The sequence below is a fragment of the Balaenoptera borealis genome (genome assembly GCF_965194805.1).
Source record: "Balaenoptera borealis genome assembly, chromosome: 19".
NCBI lineage: Eukaryota > Metazoa > Chordata > Mammalia > Artiodactyla > Balaenopteridae > Balaenoptera > Balaenoptera borealis.
Window position 1 is genome coordinate 60483953 of NC_138878.1, and position 21317 is coordinate 60505269.

Consider the following 21317-nt stretch of genomic DNA (forward strand, 5'->3'; position numbering starts at 1 on the left):
CTCAGGATTGAGCACTGAAGGCATCTACCGGGTCAGCGGGAACAAGTCAGAGATGGAGAGTCTGCAAAGACAGTTTGATCAAGGTAAGGCCACAGCCCAGCCGAGCACCGGAGGCCAGTCAGGGCAGACGCAACAGCCAGACTGCCAGTGGAGCCCCTCGGGGGTGCTCCTGCCACACAGCCCCAAAGCCGAGAGGTGCTGGCTGGGTGACTGAGAAGGAGCAAGTGTTTGGCCCCTGTCCGCAAGCGGAAGTGTCATCCCCGCCAAGCCTGCTTCAGCCGGGCTACCCCCGCACCTCACCGTCCACAGGCACTGCCCCAGCTCGCCCGGCACGTGCCGCGTTCACCAGGAGAGGGCCCTGCTTCCCTGGGACTGGGCTGTGCAAGAGTTAATCTCAGGCACATGATGTAAAGCTTGGGTTGAGATGACAATCCTCTTTTGCCAGGGCCACAGGAGTACCCTCAACCATGAGTACCCTCCTCACAGAGTCCCTGCAGGAGAGAAACAAAGCAAGGGAGCATTTTGTGATGAGCTGAGCCTTGGGCCCCAGACTCCCAAAGCTGAACTCTCATGAGTTAGACTGGCTCTTGGCAGGGACTTCTGTCTCCTAAGCTAGATCAGGTCTGAGAGGCCTACAGCCAGATGGCCAAATCTATTTCACCCTAACCCAACAGCCAAACTCTAACTCTTAGAACTGAACACCCACCAATGCCAGAAGCAAATGAGCCAAAGCAGTAAAAATTCACAGATGTCACTGACCAAAGAGGAAAGTAGGCTGGGGATCAAAGTAGGGTCCAACTGAGCATGTGACTGGGCCTCAGGAGACCAAGCCAGGCAGCCTGTGCGGGCCTGCAGGACCAAGCAGCTAACCAGTGTGCACTGGGGGCAGGCACCCCACCCCAGCACCCAGGGGCCCACAGCGCTTCGTAACACCACAGTCAGTCTGTGCTGGCTGGCAGCGGGAGGAGGTGACCCAGGGGAGAAGGAAAATGTGCGTTAGTCTTGCAAGATAGGAAGCAGGAGGTCAAAATGAGGGTAAAGCCACCCTTGGGTATACACTTGATTATATGCCAGAATCTGTAACATGGGTTACATACAACCCCCAAATAGAAACAGCTGATATCTATCAGTAGATGATTTGTTACGATCAGAAATGCAATAAAGTATGTAAAGAAAAATTAGAGACAGAGGTCAGAGGTATCATGAGCTGGAAGGGACCAGCAAGGGGAAAATGAGCCTCGTTGCCCAATCACCACAAGGAGCAGGGATGGAGATGGCAGTCCAGGTTGTTGGTAACGTTTTTGTAACCTTCCAGGAAAAGGGAGCTGGCCTTTTGGGAAAGCCTCCTCCTGTTTTCCCTGAGTGTGAGGGTGTAAGGAAAAGGTAGCAGCACATCCAGGCCAAACAAGGGGAGTTGGATGGCACAGAATGGGGGGTGCAGCTCCTCTACTCAAAGGCTGACCTTGGAAGGTTGGCTGTCAGCCTCTGTCTGTGAATCTCAGAACTTTCTTTTCTTTTTTTTTAGCAGCACCCAGGGATGCCACCTTCTGTCCAGTCTGTGATGATCCCGAGTCCCTGCCCAGGCTCCATGCCTGCCCTGGGCAGCATCCCTGGGTCCTCGTTTCTCTGCTTATCCCCAGCGCTGAGTGTTCCTTGCTTCTGCCCAGCTTAGACTGCTCTGGCCTCACTCTCCCAACTTCCTTTCAGATCACAACCTGGATTTGGCAGAGAAGGACTTCACAGTGAACACTGTGGCAGGGGCCATGAAGAGCTTTTTCTCAGAACTGCCAGACCCCCTGGTCCCATACAACATGCAGATTGATCTGGTGGAGGCACACAGTGAGTAGCGGCAGCCGTGTGTAGCCTGTGGGCCCCTGGCAGCGCCCCAGGCGGACTCTGTGTTGGGCAAATTGAGGGAGGGGGTGCAGCACCGTAAGAATGGGTCCTGCCCTCAGAGAGCTGACACTTTGACTCTTGGAACTGAGATGTGAAGGACATAAGGAAAGGGAGCTAGCAAGGTGGCACCGAAGGGGCTGACACATTAGGCCCCTGCCTTGGTTGACCAGAGGCGCTTCTCTGAGGGTTCTGTCAAGAAAGTTGTGGGTGGCCCCAGAACTCCGTGAGTTGAGAGCCTGGTTTTGATGTCGGACTTGGGGCAGATCTCTGCTCCATTGCTTGTTCACGGTGTGTGCATGGCCAGCGTGATCTTCCCTGGCCCTTAGTTTCCTCTGTTACCATCCCTTCTCGTACTTATTAAATGAGGTTAGGAGAGGTCTGGAGGCAAGGCTATGTCACAGACCTGTTAAGTGGTAGGTATATTACTTTCCTTTGCCCTCCTCTCACTCACCCCTCTTCTCCCAGCTCTCCTAGAAGGAAATTAACGTGTGGTGCAGGGCCAGATAGCCTCTGAGGAAGCCATGCTCTTGAGGGAGGGGCAGCGCCAGTGGTCCTGACCACGTGATCACTTGAGGCTGCGGCAAGTTAGCATCTCTGGTTTTAATGGTCACCTTGCACGCCATCCTGCCTGCCCCGAGAGCTGTTTCTGCCCTGGCTCGCCTCTCTCCAGAGGCATTTGTCCACCATGTGGGAACCTTCCCACTGGGCAGCCTTTCCTGGACTTCATGTAGTGCTCTGGGGGGGGGGCCTGACCTCTCCAAGCTTTCCACGGGGTGACACTTCTGAACGTTTTTAGCCAAAGGCAGCCTTCTACTTTGTACCTCTGGTGGGCCAAGACCCCAGAAGCAACTGCTGCTGTGCAGCTACAGAAGGGAGCATCTTTGCCAGCGACCAAGGGGGTGGGGAAGTGGAAAGGGAGCTGTGTTCCTGGGACCCCAGCACATTAGTCTTATCTTGCCACTGCCCAACTCAAAAGAGGGAGTTTTAAGCAAACACGATTTACTCACAAAGCTGATGGTGTGGGCAAAAATCGGGGGGCTGTCACAAATTCGCAGGACTTTAAGATGTGGGTCACAGACTCTTAGTGGCTTCGGGAAATAGAGGTGCCGACAGAAGCCCAACTGTGGAGGGGAGGGGTGTCCCTGTCAGAACCTGACTGCTGTCAGCGCTACAAAGCCCCCAGAGTCACTGTTCTACGGTCTGCCTTTCCTGTGGTGTTTGTTTCCACAGTCTAGTGCCACCTTCACCACCATATTTTACGCACACCGTCTTAGCTGATTGAAATTGTTCGCACCCCCAGTCTTACCCAAGCCCCCAGGGATGGGGTAGAAGCACTGGCAGCTTCTGGGACTGTCATAGGGTTCCCTGGCCGCCTTCCCCATCTGCCTTCTCAGGACAGGAGTCTGGGTTTCTCCAGGTGAGTTAGGGGGTGGGGACAGGTGCCAGCTTCTGCTCTGGTCCTACCATCCAAAGATAGAGGTCCTCCCAGCAGTCACTTCTCTAGCAGGCTCTAGGCTGGCTCAGATGTGAAACACATGGGAAATCTCCATCCAGAGCCAGCTTTCTTTCCATCCAAGCTAAGCTTGTCTCTGGGCAGAAGTTAGGAAGAGAAGGTGTGGGCTGGTACCCAGCTTGCTGGAAGCCCAGCAATTCCTGACAGCGTTGTCTTGACTTGGCGCCATCTAGAGGCTCTTAGAGCCCTGGCACCCCGCAGAAAGAATCCCATTGTTTCTGCGGGAATTGCTGACATAGCGTCTTTTTGTTTTGGGAGGGTCATGGGGGGCAGGAGAGGAAGGTGTTATTGATAGGGAATCAGCTGCCTTCCTACAGCAGCTTCCGCCGCCTGCCCCTGCTAAGGAAGGGAGCTTCTTGCTGCTACTGCAGTCTGGAAAAGGGTGGAGATTTTCCGCTTCCTCTTCCCATTGTGTGTTTCCTGTGCCCCAAGCTAGTCAGCTGGAGCTCCGTTGTCTTGAACCTGGTAGAGAGAAGTGTATCTCACTGACATGGCACGTCTCACGGCCTCAACAGTTGAGTGAAGAGTGGGGCTGTGTGTGTCAGAGCTTAACTGAGCCAGAAATACCGACCAGGCAGTGCCAAAGTTAGTGTTAAGGGACATGATGGAACAAAGGTTCTCATGCCCAAAAGTAGCTATTTCTCAGCCTGGCTGGGTTTCCATGGCAACGTCAACTTGACCAGCTCTTTCCACGTAGTACCTAAGAGCTGTTGTGTCTGTGTGTGTCAAGGGCTTGGAAATGGTTTCCGAGCCCATCACAACAAATATCAAGGTCACTATCAAATTGTTTTGTAAGCTCCAAAATTTCACAGTAGTGAACATTGCTGAAATTGTGCCTACAAATTGAGATTTTTGTGATTATTCACCAGTTATTTTCCTACCACATTCAAGGTGATGTGTGGGAGATTGAGAAATGAATAGCAGCAGCCGCAGCCCGTACTGCTAGGGAGTGGCAAGCTGGGCGTGACCTTCTGTGCTGAGACATTGTTCCTGCCCTCCCCGGGTGCTCATTTAAGTTCTCTTCCAGACAGTGTGAAGCAACCTGAGCTGGAAGTGCAGAAACGCAGTAAGGAGAGAGGAAGGTAGAAGGCCTCGTGGAAGAGATGGCACCTGAGCTTGGCTTCAGAGAGGACCAGGATTTCAGGAGGCAGCTAAAGGGGGCTTGAATTCCCTCTTCTGTCTCGTCCTCACGTTTCACCCCAGCCTTCAAGAAACAGTATCATTTATTCTTGCCCCGCATCTTCTTTCCCTCTCACAGCCCCCCCAAAACCCCACCACCACCTATCCGGAATCCCTCTGGTCCAGCAGTCCCCACACACACTGTCCTATGTCTTTTGGGCCAGAAAAGGCCCTAGAGCTGCCTGTCTTGGTCCAGAGGCTCTGAGCCTAAGGACCTTTGGCCTCAGAGCCTCGTTAGCCCCCATAGACTGCTTGTGAGTTGTGTGTGTGCATTTAAGTCTACGGAAAAGACCATTGTCTTTCATCAGATTGTCAAAGGGATGGGACTTCCCTGGCGGTCCAGTGGTTAGGACTCCACAGTTTCACTGCCAAGGGCCCGGGTTCGATCCCTGGTCAGGGAAATAAGATTCCACAAGCCACACAGTGTGGCCCACCCCCCCCAAAAAGAAAAAAAAAAAAACGATCATCAAAGGGATACATGACCCCCGATGGTTCAGAATGCTGGCCTATCGTCTCACCCTTCCCATCTACAGATGAGACAACTTGGGGCTAGAGATTAGTAGATGACTGACTGGCAAGGTCACCCGGCGGACCAGTCTGGCTGCTCCCTGGGCTCGTGTTCACGTGCTGCCGTGTGATGTTGCTAATCCTGGGGTCCTGCTTCCCCTTGTCTGTCCAGCTAGCTGCTTGAGAGCACGGGGCTGTTCCTCGTCTCCTAGCGTGTGCCAGGCCCTGTGTGGGACCGCGACAGGTGGCAGCAGACAGGCAAGTGTGCCGTCCCTGCCTTCATCTGCTGGGTAGGAGACATCGGACAGGTTACTGCAAGGTCACACCTCCAGGAGAAGGACACCCTGAAACTTCCGTTCTGGGCCCGACAGAGTGCGAGTGCAGCCTTGGAGTCACTTTCCCCCAGAAGGACAGGTGGCCGTTGCATGCCGTGTGTGCCTGCGGTCGTCACTGAGCGGGTGTGGCCTGAGCCGGTGTTTTCCTTTTTTGGTGGTGCAGGTGTACAAGGTGGTCAAAATCCATCAGGGATTTTCCTCTAGGCACTGAGTTGAGCGGTAGCAGATCCAAGCCTAGAGCCTGGTTGACCGCCTGGGTACCAGAGATGGCAGCAGAGTGACACAGCCAGGGCAAGAACAATGTTTGGGATTAGGGCCCTTGACACCAATTTGTGTGACCTTGGACCAGCATTCTTACTTCTTTGGGCCTTGGTTTATCTGTATACTGTGAGAGGTGTAGCAAGCTAGCCTCTGAGGTCCCCAGTGGCCTCTGGCTAGCCTGTCTTTCTTTTTTTTATTTATTTATTTATTGATTGATTGATTGATTGATTGATTGATTGCTGCTTTGGGTCTTCGTTGCTGCACGTGGGCTTTCTCTAGTTGCAGCGAGCGGGAGCTACTCTTCATTGCAGTGTGTGTGCTTCTCATACCAGTGACTTCTCTTGTTGTGGAGCCCGGGCTCTAGGCGCACAGGTTCAGCAGTTGTGGCTCGCGGGCTCTAGAGCGCAGGCTCAGGTAGTTGTGGCGCACAGGCTTAGTTGCTCCGCAGCGTGTGGGATCTTCCTGGACCAGGGCTCAAACCCATGTTCCATGCATTGGCAGGCGGATTCTTAACCACTGCGCCACCAGGGAAGTCCTGTCCTCTCCTCTTGCTCCAAAGTTCTTGGGACCTCAGTTCCAAGTTCCCTGGTCTGTATCCAGACTTCGTCTTTTTTTTTTAAATTATCTATCTATCTATCTATCTAGTTAGTTATTTTGGCTGTGCCAGGCCTTCGTGCTGCAGCACACGGGATCTTCATTGTGGCATGCAGGATCTCTTAGTTGCAGCAAGCGGACTTCTTAGTTGCGGCATGTGGGATCTAGTTCCCCGACCAGGGATCGAATCCAGGCCCCCTGTATTGGGAGCACGGAGCCCTACCCACTGGACCAGCAGGGAAGTCCCCAGACTTCGTCTTGATTCAGCTGACCTCAGATGCCTCTCCTGAACCTGTATTGATGTCTCAGTTGACAGACACATGGTTTCAAAAGTATGGTTTTTTAGCTGAGGAGGCCTGAGCCCTATAGAGCCCCTCACCCCTTTCAAAGAGGATTATTGAAGCTGGCGAGGGCTCTGAGCATGGTGGCAGGCAGGTGGTCCAGAGCAGGAGTGCTGGACTTGGAGACAGAGCTTGGTGCCCACGCCTCCTTCCCCTCACCAGCCTTGTGTCCTTGGTGTTGCCTCTTGAGTGGGTTTTCTCAGCCAGCTGTTGGCTAAACCAGCCCCACCTTCCCTCAGGTGGTGGGAGGGCTGCACAAACAGCAACTGTGAAATTGCCCCGCCGACATTCCTGCACCCTCCAGAGGTAAAAAGTCACTGGTGTCGTGACTACCATGGAAAGACTGCCAGTTTGAGTGGGTCCCTCAACACTGGTGGTGGTTTGCTTGCTGGAGGGAAATCAAGACAGAAGGACAGGTCAGGTCAGAAGGATGTCCGCGAGGTGGACGTTGTTTTTCACGGGGCCAGGCTTTGCACTGGGAGGCTTCCCGTTGTTCCCTTTGCCATCCTCCCCCTCCTCCTGCCAGCCTTCTGGTGCTCCCCGGCGCTCACGAGCACCTGCCCCGAGCAGCTAGCGGGGAGAGGGAGACGAAGCCCAGGGAGCTTGGCCATCTAGGTCCTTGTTAGGCACCTTGCTGATGTGCTACACCGGGACGGGGAGAGAGGCTGGCATTCCTGAGGGTGGCCCTTGAATCACTATCCGAGCAGGTTCTGTAATCCCCCCGGCCCACCGCCTGGAAGAGAGAGAAGGAGCAGCCGCCCTTGTTGCTCAGCGGATAGGAAGGAGAGGGGACGTCCCGGGCCGGCGGTGCCAGTAGCAGCCCCATTTCCTGCGTCCAGCCAGGAGGACGGGTGAGGCTGGGCTCTCACGTGAAGGTGCTGCCGTTCGTACCCAGCTGTGTTCTTGTCGTACAGGCGCCTCGGAGAGACCTGTGCCAAGCCCCGCCTGGAAGGGCGCAGCTATTCTGAGACTCGGCACGCATGTGCTGCTCGTGTTTTCCAGGATAGTTGTTCATCCCTCCACCCCCGCCCCCACCCTGAGCAGTTTCCTTCTTTTAAGTAAACTTTTTATTGAAACGTAACAGCAAAGGATTTTGAAACTCAAGGCCAGACAAAAAGTGTGCCCTTGAAGTTGAAGTCTTGGGTTCAGAGAAATGAAACTGATAATGGCGCCACATAATTAGTTCCTGTGGGGGGTTTGTAGTCATCTTCTAACAGACAGATGTTACCAAAACACTGTTTTTATCAAGCCACGCTCTCAAGTCAAAACATTCACCGGTTTCATGCTCGTTAGCCTGCCAGCGAACACTCTCAATAGCTCCATGCCTGCCATCTTTGCAGCCACCTCTTCCACTGGTCCCCTGAAACTCAGACTTGCTCCCAGGTGCTTGTTGTGTGTCTGGCTGTGAGCTCTTCACTTCATGGTGTGGTGTTGCCAAGTAAAGGAGGCGCTGTCATGAGCCTCTTTTATGGACACGGAGATGCCTCTCAGACGTGTCACTTCCCCGAGATCACACAGCTGTGGTGTCAGAGACAAGATCTAGACCACCACACAGCCCTTCCTCCCTGTGCCTCCCCACACCTCCCCACCAGCCGTTTATGTTCCATCTGTCCTTCTACGTCTAGCTTGAGGCTCCCAGACTGTGACCCTCTAGGAACGTCACCTCCTACAGAAGTTCTTAACTAGGAGGCCGCAGGCTTCCTAAAGAATACATGGGTCTGGGGAGTCTGTGAAACTCCAGGAACCGTAGACAGGGCTATACACAGTTTATCTGTGGGAGAGGGTCCAGAGCTCTCATCCATCCTAAAGGAGCCCGTGTCCCCAGACCAGTTAGGAACCATATTATTTCTTAACGAACCCCCTGTCCACCCACCCACCGCCGTCAGTTGTGGGAGAGCTGCCATCTCTTCATGGGATCCTCCTGTGATTTTTATGAGCCCTGGAGTCCTAGAGGATAGCCTTCAGTTCCGACAAGTGGCCATAGGGATATCTTTCCATGCTCAGAGAGCTCTCTCGACCAACTGGTTCCAAGTGGTCTCTGGACCATTTTTGTCTCACTAGCCCAGGGTGGCTCTCCCAGACAAGGCAGGCCAGGTCTCCTCAGGAAGGGGGAGCCAGGGCCCCAGGGAGCACAGTGGTCCTCACTCAGACTCTGGAGCCATCTGGAGAGGGTTTGGTTCCCAGACCAAGAGGCTGATTTCTGCAACCTCTCTGGGCCTCAGATTCCTTATCCTTGAGGTGGGGTGATAACAGCCCCAGCCTCGTAGGATTGTGAGGACTCGCTGAACCAGGCCTGGCGTGGATTACGCGTTTCCTTTTGGTTAGCTTATTTTCCCTCTCTCAGTACATTAGGATCCCATGATGGGCAAACTCTGGGCGGTAGTGGGGGAAGGGGGTATGTCGTCCCTTTGATGAACTACATAAGAATTCCCCCACTGTTTCCATCAGCTCCTCCGATAGGGAGATATGTGGAGGGTCCCTGTGACTCCAGGAAAAGGACAGAGCCCTGGTCTTGTGACAAACTCCCTCCCTAGACCGTCTGTCGGCGTGGGCGGGTGGCAGCGCTCACCCGCCTGGTCAGGAAGCAGGCAGGCTTTCTGCGTTGGGATGCCTGTCTCCAGGGGCAACCGGATGAGCAAAGAATGGTGTTCTTTATGGTAGATTCTCTCTGGATCGTGGAGTCTCGGGTGGGGGGGCCAGGAAGCCCCAGGCGTACAGCGCTCCCCTTCAGCAGGGGCCTGGGACACGGAGGTAGGCCTGACCCCTAGCCCCATGCCACTGCCAGGTGTGCCAGCCTTGGGCACCGGCTTGCAGGGAGAGGATGGGGTTGGGCTTCCCTCAGAGAAGGTAGAGTATACAGCGTACTCTTCCCTGGCCGCCAACCCACCAGTTTGGCCAACTGCCCAGGACCAGTATCTGCTTTGAGCCCCAGGCCTACCAGCCTTGGTCTTGGTTTTCTCTTTCCTCAGAAATCAATGACCGGGAGCAGAAGTTACATGCCCTTAAGGAGGTACTCAAGAAATTCCCAAAGGAAAACCATGAAGTCTTCAAATATGTCATCTCTCACCTGAACAAGTACGTTGCAGGGCTTGCCGTTTGGTCTTCCCTCCTTTGAAAACCTCCAGTCAGGGCCAGCTGGCTGTAGAGCGAGGCCGAGCGAGGCTCCGTCCTCAGCCTGTTGGGGTGCCGGCTCGCCAGGAGCACCCTGGGCTCTTGGCTTCTCCGCCTCAGGTTCTTGCCCTGGTTCTGCCTGAGAGAGGCCTGCATGGCCCCCGCACACCCGGAGTCCTTTCTCCAGGATTCGTGTTTCCTGACTGGCGTGACAGAACGCTGGGCCGAGACGGGTGTGCAGTGTGACAGAGTGAACTCCAGTCAAGCCAGTGCCCGGAGCCACAGTCAGGAAACCAGTTAGCCGCGTGGTTCCCACATTTATTCACACACAGAATAGGTTTGCTTTCCAGCCAGACCTATTCCTCTCCTGATGAAGGGGTGCTTTATGAACCCTGGCTGGGGGACACACGCTTCTTCTCTACAGCCAGAGCATTGCCCCGCTTTGGGGGCCTGGGGGAGAGTCCCTGAGGCATCCTGCCCACCCACGGGGCTGGGGGGGGGGGGCGGGGTGCCTCCTGTGAGCTGGGCCTCAGAGCCGCGTGGAGACACTGGAACAGAGGACGGGGCGTGGAGGGGCACGGGCCTCAACTCGCAGGCCAGGGCCCCGGAGAGCTGTGTTGGGCCATTTCTGTTCTCGGGCTGCGGGTGGGCGGGCCAGGAGAGCAGCCGGCGACGCAGTGACCATGAGCACAGGCGGTCGAGATCCTCGACCAGGCCTGCTGCGGGGCTCTGACCTTGAGTTTGGTGTCGCCTACAGAGTCAGCCACAACAACAAGGTGAATCTCATGACCAGTGAGAACCTGTCCATCTGCTTCTGGCCCACCTTGATGAGACCCGACTTCAGCACCATGGACGCCCTCACGGCCACACGGACCTACCAGACAATCATTGAGCTCTTCATCCAGCAGTGCCCCTTCTTCTTCCACAACCGGCCCATCAGCGAGCCTCCCGGCGCCACGCCCAGCTCCCCCTCTGCCCTGGCTTCCACCGTGCCCTTCCTCACCTCCACACCTGTCACAAGTCAACCGTCACCGCCCCAGTCGCCTCCGCCCACCCCCCAGTCCCCGATGCAGCCACTGCTCCCCTCCCAGCTTCAAGCCGAACACACGCTGTGAGCCCCCGAGGCCCAGGGCGAAAGGAGACACGGTCTTCCCTCTTTGACGGGGTGGCGTTTGGCCTTGAACAAAACCGGGTCTCCTGGGGCAGGGGTGGGGAGGGTGTCCCCTCTCTCCTCTCACCTTCTCGAGGTCTCAGCGGTAGCACCACCAGCCAACAGTCCGCCGGGGGCTGGGCCGTCCAGTGCCCTGAGCCCAGCGCTGCAGACCTGGGGCTGGCTGCGGGCCACAGCCGGGGCCCTGCCCTTTGACTTGGACCCTTTTGAGGACTGAACTAGCCAGGCAGCGGCCCTGTGGCCCTCCGCACGCTCACTGCTCCCCAGACCCCCTCCCTCAGCTGTCTGCTCACACCAGCCCCAGGGCGTCTGCCCACTGGACAGAGCACGGGCTTTGGCCAGGGGGGAGATTTGGGGCTTCAGGCTGCCCCAGGGCAGGGCCGGCAGCCCCTAAAGAGAACACTTCCCGCCTGTTGCCACGTCCACCTTCCGCGTCTGCACCCCACCCCCGTTGCCCGTGCAGCAGCCTCCTTGGGAACATGCAGGCCACGGCTCTGCCGCTCCGAGGTACAGTGCTGAGGGCGTTCGCCCTCAGAGCAGAGCAGAGCAGAGCAGAGGGAAGGTAGCTTCATGCCTGGACCGAGAGAGGGTGTCGCCGCTTCCACCCCCCACGCACCCCCTCCTCGCTTCACAGGCTTTGGGGATACGTTCCCTTTAAAGGAACACTGGAAGAAAAATGGGAAGACCCCCTCCAATGATTTTTAAAAAGAAAAGGAAGAAAACTACAGATGTCGAGATTTAGCTCTCTCCCCACCTCTGCCAAGAGGCAGACAGGTGGACGAGGACCCGTCTTGGTGACAGCAGAACGAGGGTGCCTGCCCAGGGGTGGTTGCCCGAGAGCCTGTTGGGGTCCCACTTACGTCCTGTCACTAGATGCCCCACCCCCCACCCCAAGAAGACGGTTTGAGCCGTTGGTGGGAAGAGCTAGGGAGACCAGCCTAGATACTGGTCTGCCTTGGAACACACTACAATGCTACAGAAACGCTGCTGCTGTGTGCGTGCGTGCGCGTGCGCAAGGTTGGGGGCGGGGGGGACAGCTGGAGGGTGCCAGGGTGCACTTGGGGTTTGGTTCAGTGTGTTTGGTGTTGAAGTGGAATCATTTTCATACTGCGCCGGCAGGGGTATTTGTGGGAAGTGGGCCGTGTGTGGGGAACCCTGAAGTACGGTGGTCTGCTGGTGCCGTGTAGGGCCATCCTTCATGCTCCCAGGCTGGCAGAGCCCAGAGGAGCTAAAGGTACAGAGACCGTGAGAGTCGTGAGGAGGGCATCGTGCCTGCCTGACACCATCCTCTTCCCGTGGCCTTCCCCCACCCTTCCTGGCCTTTCCACTGGCCCCTGAGAACCCTTCTCATTCCCACCTCTGCCCTCCAAACACAGCAACCCTGCTAAGGCTGCTACAGATACTGGCTGCCCCCCATTCCCCGTGGCTGGGCCATGGCCTCTGCAGTGAAGAAGCCTGACACTAAGGTACCCTGGGCGTGGGGTGGAGGCCCACACGCTGCATAATCCTCTGGGGTCTCTTTGCACTTTAAGAAGCAGCACCTGTGGTATTTTCGAGGATGCCCTGGGTTGCCTCAGCCGGGTGACCTGACAAAGTAAAACATGCCTCGGAACAATCTCAGCCACTCCCAGCCCCAAACGCTTCCTGTTGGCTGTTGGAGGGCAGGGTAGGCCCTTTGCTCACTGACTTCTTCCTCTGGATAAGCTGGATATCTCACTGTTTCTAGTTCTTGTTTGACAAAATAAGGTGCTTGGAAAAACTAAATTATCCCTGCAAGTTTTACCGCCTCCTTAGGGATACAAGTCAAAAAACAAATCCAAGGTACACGAATGTCTTACGTAAATGTTGGATGCCAGATTTCTTCTCTTCTGGTGGATCTGTGCTTCATGCTTTATAGGTCGGGGCTTGGCTGGAAGGCAGTGTTTGTGTTTAGTTTTGACTGAGGTTGGCAGACTCTTGCTTCTCTGGCCCTCTAACCCCCTCAGCTCTGAGCTCCAGGCAGGTGAGGAAATTACTCCATTAATCTCTGCCTTTTCTAGGTCATGCTCACCTACTCCCAGTCAGTCCCAGTTTGGGGTGGGGGTGGCCTGGGGCCACTGTCCCATGTGTGAACTAAAACAGAAGTGGCCCAGATCCCTCCCACTGCCCAGTCTATACTGCCACCCCTTTGTGCTGGCACACTGGGCTAGCTGCAACCTTGGCTCTGCACCAGGAACTTCACAAGACCCCAGCTGTCCCGCCTTCCCAGGCCACCCCCATCCCTGAGACTGCACAGTCCTGTAAATGGTAGGTGATTTTTCTGGATGGGGAAGGGCCACAGTGAGGGCAAACACCTGTGCATTGCATCATTACCCATGTGGGAATAGAAGAGACCAGGCTTCCACAGGTTAGCCTCCGGTCCCACAGTGCCCCCGGCTAGACACTCTGGGCAGCTGCAGGGACCCCCTCACGTGGCTGCCCCCAATGTCCTGCCAGGGCTTTACCTGTGCAGGTGCGGGCTGGTGGCTCATGCCCCAAAAACCACAATTGGACAGGAAGCTCCAGGGGTTCCTCTTTGTTTGCTTTGCTAACTCTTTTACATTTTCTGCTTCTCGGGCTGGAGGACATTCATTCCCAGTTGGCATTGGTACCAGTAGCAGTGCTGGGCCCTGGGCTTTGGCCTCTGGGGGTGGGGGAGTCAGCATTTGGACCAAATGGGCACTTGGAGGGGACCCACGAAGGCGAGTGTGGGAGTGTGTTGGGGCAGGCTACCTGTAACTGGAGTGCCTCCCACCCCTCACCTCCCGTTCATCTAGTGTTAAGCTCTGGAAAGTTCTCTGACAAGTCATTCTCATGTGAGCTGCACCACAGCTCTAGGAATTGAGGGAGTGGCAGGCATTATCTTTTACCAAAATGGGTAAGCATGTTAGTGGGGGTATGGGGCTTGTTTCATGCCTCACAGCAAAATAGCGGTGTGTCCGGAAGCTCTTTCCCTGTCCAGTGTTCTTTCTACATCCACGAGAGTGTAGGCACCAAGAGCTGGAAATGAACAGCCCTCGACTGTAAGTATAAGGCTGATTCTGGATCTGCAGCACTGATGCTTCCACAGAGGGAAGTTGTCCAAGGTTAGGAGGCGTGGCTTGTGAATTTGCCCTCAGTTCTTGGTTGTGTTGCATGTGGGTATCACAGCACATTTATTCCTGCGTTCTGTCAAGTTCTTCCCATCACTTGACATTTTGAGGAGGAACGTGAAATACCGAGTACTGTTTCCTGGGTTTTCCTACATCCCACTGCCATCTTGGTCTTCCTGCTTAAAGCAGAATGTATGCTGCAGGTGAGATTATTCTAGCAGAATGTGTTTGTCCTTGCCAGGGTGGACAGAGGGTGACAGCATAGGGGCAGCACACCGGCCAGAAGGGGCTGGGAGAGCACGACTTCCCTCCTCCCTGTGCCTTGGCTCCTCCGGGGGGCCGGGGGTGGGGGGGACCTGGAGGGATGCCATCCCGTAGGCCACGTGTGTTCCAGCCTCAGCCCTGAAACTCGGAAACCAGTCAGCTGCATTTGTAATCCAAGGTCATCTCCATCTTTGCCCTCCCCAGTCCTCTCCTGCGAGAACCACACTGCTGGGGGGATGTTTGCTGGAGGAAGTGTTGGCTCTGCCACTGAGGGCTCTGCTTTTCCAAGAGAAGGAAGCTCCAGGGATTTGGGTGGGTTGCTGCGGACCAAGTTCCCTCCCTCCACCTTCATCGTGTGCGATGGGCACGGTGTGCCGCGGGGCCTGGGAACGGGCCCAGCTTGCTGGGGACAGTCACGGTACTCGTTCCTTGGCACCGCTGGTTTCCGCAGACAGTGGATGGAAGAGTTGCCCTCACTCCAGTTGCTGGGCGGGTTCAAGCCGCTCGTTTCGTGCTTAGGTGAAAGGACGACTGAGTCGTGTATGCCGGAAGCCTAAGTCACATCCGTGACTGCTGGTGATCGCACCAGAGAAGGCCTGGCATGAGGGGAAGGGCCACTCTCGTCTAAGGTCCTGGGCTGGGCCTGCCGCTGCTTCTTAGAAGGGAAGGATTCTTCTCACCTCTTCCTCTGAGAGCCATCTTTCCACCGGCCGCCCGCCTGCAGACTCCTCCAGGGTCAGAGGTGACTGCCCGCCGCTCCGGCCCAGCAGCCCCGCTCGGCAAGCTCCGACAGCAGTGATGTTACACTTCGATGTAGTCGAGACAGGGCGTAAGTTATTGTTTGCATAAAAAAAGAATCATGTTCCCTGTGTACATTTAAAAAAATTTTTAAGAAGTCTGAATTGTATGGGAATAAAACTTGTTTGAAAATTTGGAATAGTGCTGCTGCCAGCTTATTTTTCTGGTACTTGTATTTTCACATGTTAAATGATCTTTATATATGTTGAATTAACAAATATTTTGAGTTTCCTGAGGGAAAAAAAAAAAAAAACATTAATGGTATTGAAATGTGTTAGTAGCCCGGCTGTGTGCCCAAAATTCTGTTTCGCAGCAAAAGTGAACTGTATGTAAAGAAAGTATAACAATTATTTCTTTGTATTTTAGGGGCTTTAACCAGGACATCCTCTAGTTGGTATTAGGAATGTTTGCTTAATTTCCAAACTTTTTTTTTAAACACGTCGTGGGTTTTTTGAGGCTCCAACCTGATTAGTGCATGGTCAGCCATCAACTAAGGCTGAGGCATCTCTGACTGAGGTGTTTTTGTTTGGTTTTGTTTTTTAAAATCATGTATTTGCTACAGAGTATTGTACTTGTCTCAATGGGAATGGTGTAAAAAACTGAAAAGGCCTTATGTGATATGTATCATAGTTAATAAATCAATCTTGTAAAAAACCAAACCTGAGCGAGATGAAGGTGGCCCCTCCTCCCCGGGCCCTGAGCACACCCGCGCCGGGCAGGCCAGGCCCCGCCCCCTCGGGCCCCGTGGGGACGCTGGCTCCATCCTCAGACCCTCAGGAGGAGCGCGGTGGGTCTCTGGCCGTGGAGGGAGAGGGTCCCACAGCGCCCCTGGGAGCAGGCGTTCTCCAGCAGAGCTGGGCCCCGTGGGGAGCTGCTGGCACCTTCCGCCTCCGCTCCCGGGACTGCGGCCGGAGGCTCCCGCCTGCGCAGGGCCAGCGCTGGCCTCGCCTCCCCTCCCCTCCCCTCCCCTCCCCCCCTCCCCTCCCCTCCCCTCCCCCCTCCCTCCCCTCCCCTCCCCTCCCCCCTCCCCTCCCCCCCTCCCCTCCCCCCTCCCCTCCCCTCCCCTCCCCCCCTCCCCTCCCCCCCTCCCCTCCCCCCTCCCCTCCCCTCCCCTCCCCTCCCCTCCCCTCCCCTCCCCTCCCCTCCCCTCTTCCCTCCCCTCCCCTCCCCTCCCCTCCCCTCCCCTCCCCTCTTCCCTCCCCTCCCCTCCCCTCCCCTCCCCTCCCCTCCCCTCTCCTCTCCTCTCCCTCTCCCTCTCCCTCTCCCTCTCCCTCTCCTCTCCCTCTCCTCTCCCTCTCCTCTCCCTCTCCTCTCCCTCTCCTCTCCCTCTCCTCTCCTCTCCCAGAGCGATCTGCTTCCCTCCAAGTCTACAGTCACTCCTGCAGTTTACTTTAGGTCATCATGCGAAGCACCACCCAGAGACCCCTGTGGCCACAGGGACCCAGCAGGCCAAGGAGACACCGAACGGTAGCTCCTGTCCTTCCCTGTCACTCCCTGTTGTCTGAGCGGAGGCCACGCGCCAGTGGCTCTGGGGTCAGATGCCAGGGTTTACCCCTGGGTGACCCAGGAGAGTCAGCCTCTCAGGACAGCAGCTCCAGGGATGGAGGTTGACTGCCCCTCGAAGACACCTCAGCCACTCAGGCTCGGTCCGCTCTACGCCTGTTCCCTCCTCACCCCTCCTTCCTTCTAGGCTCTCTAGGTCACCTCCCGGATGCCACCTGCAGCCGTGACCTCTCTGTCCCCACCGCCTCCGTTCTGGCCCAGGTCCTAATTCTGGCTCACCTGGACTCTGATGGACACTCCCACACCTTCAGTGGCCTCCCCGTCCTCAGTCTTCGTACCCCGAAGTTACTCCAGAAGGAAGACCTGGCTTTGCGTTACCTGCAGCAGCAGTGGGGACTAGTCACCGAACGAGATGCCTCTCTCCCCTCCCGTGCCCATGGCAGGCGCAGTCATTGGTCACAACCCTCCCCCGCCGGAGCTCGGGCCCTACACGCCCCTCCAGGCAGTCGCTGCCCATCGACAGGAGCCAGCAGTCACTCACAGGTCTACCGCGGGCCAGCCAGGGGCCCCTCCCTCTGGACCCAGCCTGCCCTTCTCTCCCACTCCTCCATTCAGACTCCCAGCATCTGTCAAGATCATATTCTCTGAATGCACTTGGCTCCTCCCGGCTTCCAAGTCTTTGCTTGTGCTGTTCCCTCTGCCCGGAATTCCTTCTACCCACACACCCCCCAAACCTCAGCTCTGCCCATCAGATCCTCGCCTGTCCTTCAAAGCCAGTCTTCCTGTAGAAATTCTTCCCAAACCCTTTTACACACTGACTCACCCAACAACCATTTGCCTGCTATGGGGATTCGTGTGACTCCCATAAATGCTTCAGCATTTGTTCTTTTTCAAAACAATTTATACAGTATACAGTTGGCACTCAATATGTGTGCTGACATAAACCTTTGTCTCAAGTCACGTGTATTTGTATACTTATACCTCTCAGCCCCATCCACCCAAGTGGAGAGCTTTGGGGGGGCAGGGCCTGTGGCTCCCCCATATGTCCTCTCAGAATGCCCACCAAGGTGCCTTGAACAAGATGCCCACCAAGGTCCTCGGTCTGTAGAACGCAATGGTCGGTCTCAACCTTGCCCTTGACTTGAGTCTATAAGCCAACCTCTCCCATGTGACTCCAGCACAGACCTCCGCTCCGAGGGCCACATTCCTATTCACCTGCCTGTGACACTCCGCTTGCTGACCGTGACATACCCACAGCCACACTCCCGACCCCTTTCTCCAAACCTGTTCATCCCCCATGCTTCCCCAAAGCCAGAGACCCTGGAGACCTCCTCAGGGTGTTACTCTCTCTTTCCCATCAACCCGGCCCACCTCCAAGTTCCATTTTACCTTCCACGTAGCTCTCAGATCCCACCATTTTCTTCCTCCTCATTTCCTGCCACCATCCTGATTGAATCTCACCAGCTTCCCCCTTGGCCTCCTCCCAGGTCTCCCAGCCTCCAGTCTCACCCCCTCCCTTCCATCTCCCTGTGGCAGCCAGAGCAAGCTTTTCAAAACAGATCTGGCCCTGCCACCCCTCCCTTAACACCTTCTGGGGTTCCCCAGTGCCCTCAGAGGCAAACTCTTCAGCAGGTCCTGTGAAGCCCCCACCAACTCCCCAGGGAGTCTTACCTTACACCCTTCGGTCCAGCCCTCTGACTCCTCAAGGGCCTGCCCACCTCAGGCCTTTTGCACATGCTGTTCCCTCCTGGAACACTGCCCACCCCTCCTTGCTGACTCCCTCCCTAACCTTTAGATTTCAGCTCCATGGACTCTTCCTTGGGAAAGTCACCCCCTCCTGCCGAGACCAAGATGAACTCCTTTGCTTTCAAAGAAAAAAAAAAATGTTCTCTTCTTCAACAGCACTTTTCTGTTACTTGTTCAGATTGTATTCGCCCATTTAACTCATTTCCTGAGTGTTTACTCTGTGCCGGGCCCCCTGGGACACAGCTGGGAGCTGACCCCTAGTGGAACAGACACAGTAAACAGGCAAAGAAATGAATGTATGCCGTAATGTCGGGTGTAGACAAGGTATTAAGGGAGAGCAGGGATGTTATTTGGGGTGGTCACGAAGACCTCTCTGGGGACGTGACATCACTGCAGCAGGCAGAGACCAGGATGACTTGCCTCTGATACAAAACTTAAAGGGACACAAACTCAGTGATCAAGATAAAATATATTTCAATTCATGTTTTAAAAAATCAAAGTCAGCGCCCCAAAATCCATGATCAAAATTTTAGGTAAAAAACAGATTCAGTAACAGTGCTGTGAAGCCCCAGGCAAAAGGAGAAATCGATAAGACAGCCTGGAGTGGGGAGGAAAGTGATGGTGGATGAGACCAAAGCCAGGACGGTGGACGTGGACAGAGGAGGTGGGAGTCCGGATATCTTAAAGGTCAGGGCGACAGAATCTGCTCAAGATTGCACGTGGCTGTGAGAGAGAGGAGATGGGACGACTCCAGGGTTGACACAAAGTGTATCTAATCACCGTCTGTTCCCCGAGTTGCAGCCAACACCGAGCACCTACTAGGCTCTCACCAGCTCCAGGCCGACTGCCCGGAAGTGGAGAACGCGGCGTGTTACTCCATGCGGCCACCAGGGGTCAGCAGAGCGCCGCCCTGTCCAGCAGTGGTCGGGCCTGGGAAGTGTTGGAAGCCGGGTCGGTGACGTTTTAAGGGAGGGTGAGAACGGGGTTGGAAGTGTCCCAGGAGCAGGCTGAGAAGCAGGGGGTGAGCTACTCATCCAACCAGCCCTCCATCCATTTATTCAGGGCGAGGTAATAAGCTCAAAGTTTGTCCTGGGGGCCCTGGGGAGCCATGGGGTAGTTTGAGCATGGGAGAGACTGCGTTGGATTTGCAGGAGCTGAGGAGGAGGGAGAAGAAAGTGGGGATTTGACAGGTACTGCTCACCGGAACTCTGCCTCCTAGGTGGGGATTAAAGAGCATGCAGTTGCCATAAATGTTAGCAAGACAAATCATATTAATAGAAGCTAACAGGGAGTTTGGGATTGACATGTACACACTGCTATATTTAAAATAGCGGGGCTCCCCTGGTGGCGCAGTGGTTAAGAATCCGCCTGCCAATGCAGGGGACACGGGTTCGAGACCTGGTCCGGGAAGATCCCACATGCTGCGGAGCAGCTAAGCCCGTGCACCGCAACTACTGAGCCTGCGCTCTAGAGCCCGCCAGCCACAACTACCGAAGGCCGCGCGCCTAGAGCCCATGCCCCGCAACAAGAGAAGCCACAGCAGTGAGAAGCCCGTGCACCGCAACGAAGAGTAGCCCCCGCTCGCCGCAACTACAGAAAGCCCGCGCGCAGCAACGAAGCCAAAAATAAATAAATACATAAATTTTAAAATAAATAAATAAATAATAAAATGGGTGACCAATAAGGACCTACTGTAAAAATAATTAATTTTTAAAAATAAAAATAAAAGCTAACAGTAAATCAACCACACTTCAATTTTTTTAAATTGATTAAAGAAGAAAAAAAGTATCTTTAAAAAAAAGAGCTAACAATTTTTGGACACTTACAAGGTATCAGGCCCTGTTTTCATAATTTTTCATGTATCGATTTTCACACACACTCTATGAAGTAAGCATTACCATTATCCCCACTTTCCAGATGAGGAAACTAAGGCACAAAATGACCAAGTGATTTGTCCAACATCACAAGCTAGTAAGTGGGAGCCAGTATTTGAACCCCAAAGCCCATGGCTCTTCCTGTGGCTACTGTAACAAATGAGCGCAGACTGGTCATAACAACAGAAATGCCTCCCCTCACAGCTCTACCAGCCAGAATCCCCAGATCAATGTGTCATCAGGGCTGTGCTTCTCCGAAGTCTCTAGAGGAGAGCTGTTCCTCGCCTCTTCCAGCCTTTGGTGGCTCCAGATGTTCCTTGGCCTCCCTCCAATCTCTGCCACCGTTTTCGCATGGCCTCCTCTTCTTTCTCCCTGTGTATTTGTATTTTTCCTGGGCGTCTCCTCTTCTTTTTTATTTATGTATTTATTTATTTTGGCCGCATGGCAGCTTGTGGGATCTTAGTTCCCCAACCAGGGATTGAACCCGGGCCCTTGGCAGTGAAAGCGAGGGAGTCCCAACCACTGGACCGCCAGGGGAGTCCCTCCTCTTCTGTCTCTTATAAGGACACTTGTCACTGGAGTTAGGGCCCATCCAGATAATCCAGGATGATCTCATATCAAGATCCTTAATTACATCTGAAAAGACCCTTTTGCCAAATAAGGTCACGTTCACAAGCTCCAGGGTTAGGACATGGACATATCGCTTGGGGTGGGGTGGGGGCACTACTCAACCCCCTACAACTCTTCCCCATGATACTATCATTCTTATTGTTGTCATCGGTATTGTGCTTATGACCTTGAAGGGCAGCTCGGGGCTGGAATAAAGTCGGAGACGCCCAAGTGGGTGGTTGGGAAGTCAGGGACAGTGAGAAGCAGGCACATTTAATAATTGAAGGGACTTCCCTGGCGGTCCAGTGGTTAGAGCTCCGCACTTCCACTGCAGGAGGCGCGGGTTCGATCCCTGGTCGGGGAACTAAGATGGCGCATGCTGAGCAGTGCAGCCAAAAATTAATTAATTAATTAATTAATTATTAATAATTGCAGAGGTATCTCATCATTGCCCCACCTTCACCCTGCTGCCTCCCCAGCTGGTGCTCAGCCTCTTGTCCCTTCT

At 55.0% G+C, this 21317-nt stretch overlaps 1 protein-coding gene across 2 annotated transcripts in view; it reads left to right on the forward strand.

Annotated features, from left to right (window-relative positions):
• Positions 1 to 15219, forward strand: part of ARHGAP35 (Rho GTPase activating protein 35) — a 119697-nt gene extending 104478 nt beyond the window's left edge. Inside the window, exons 4-7 of one of the 2 annotated variants that reach the window (XM_082370129.1) lie at positions 6 to 83; positions 1708 to 1839; positions 9596 to 9701; positions 10495 to 15219. In XM_082370129.1, the coding sequence (XP_082226255.1) occupies positions 6 to 83; positions 1708 to 1839; positions 9596 to 9701; positions 10495 to 10852 (674 nt within the window). In that variant the 3' untranslated portion in view covers positions 10853 to 15219. Of the gene's footprint in view, positions 1 to 5; positions 84 to 1707; positions 1840 to 4436; positions 5115 to 9595; positions 9702 to 10494 lie in introns of those variants that run through there. The other variant, XM_082370130.1, reaches the window with a different exon arrangement.
• The last annotated feature ends 6098 nt before the right edge of the window (positions 15220 to 21317 follow it).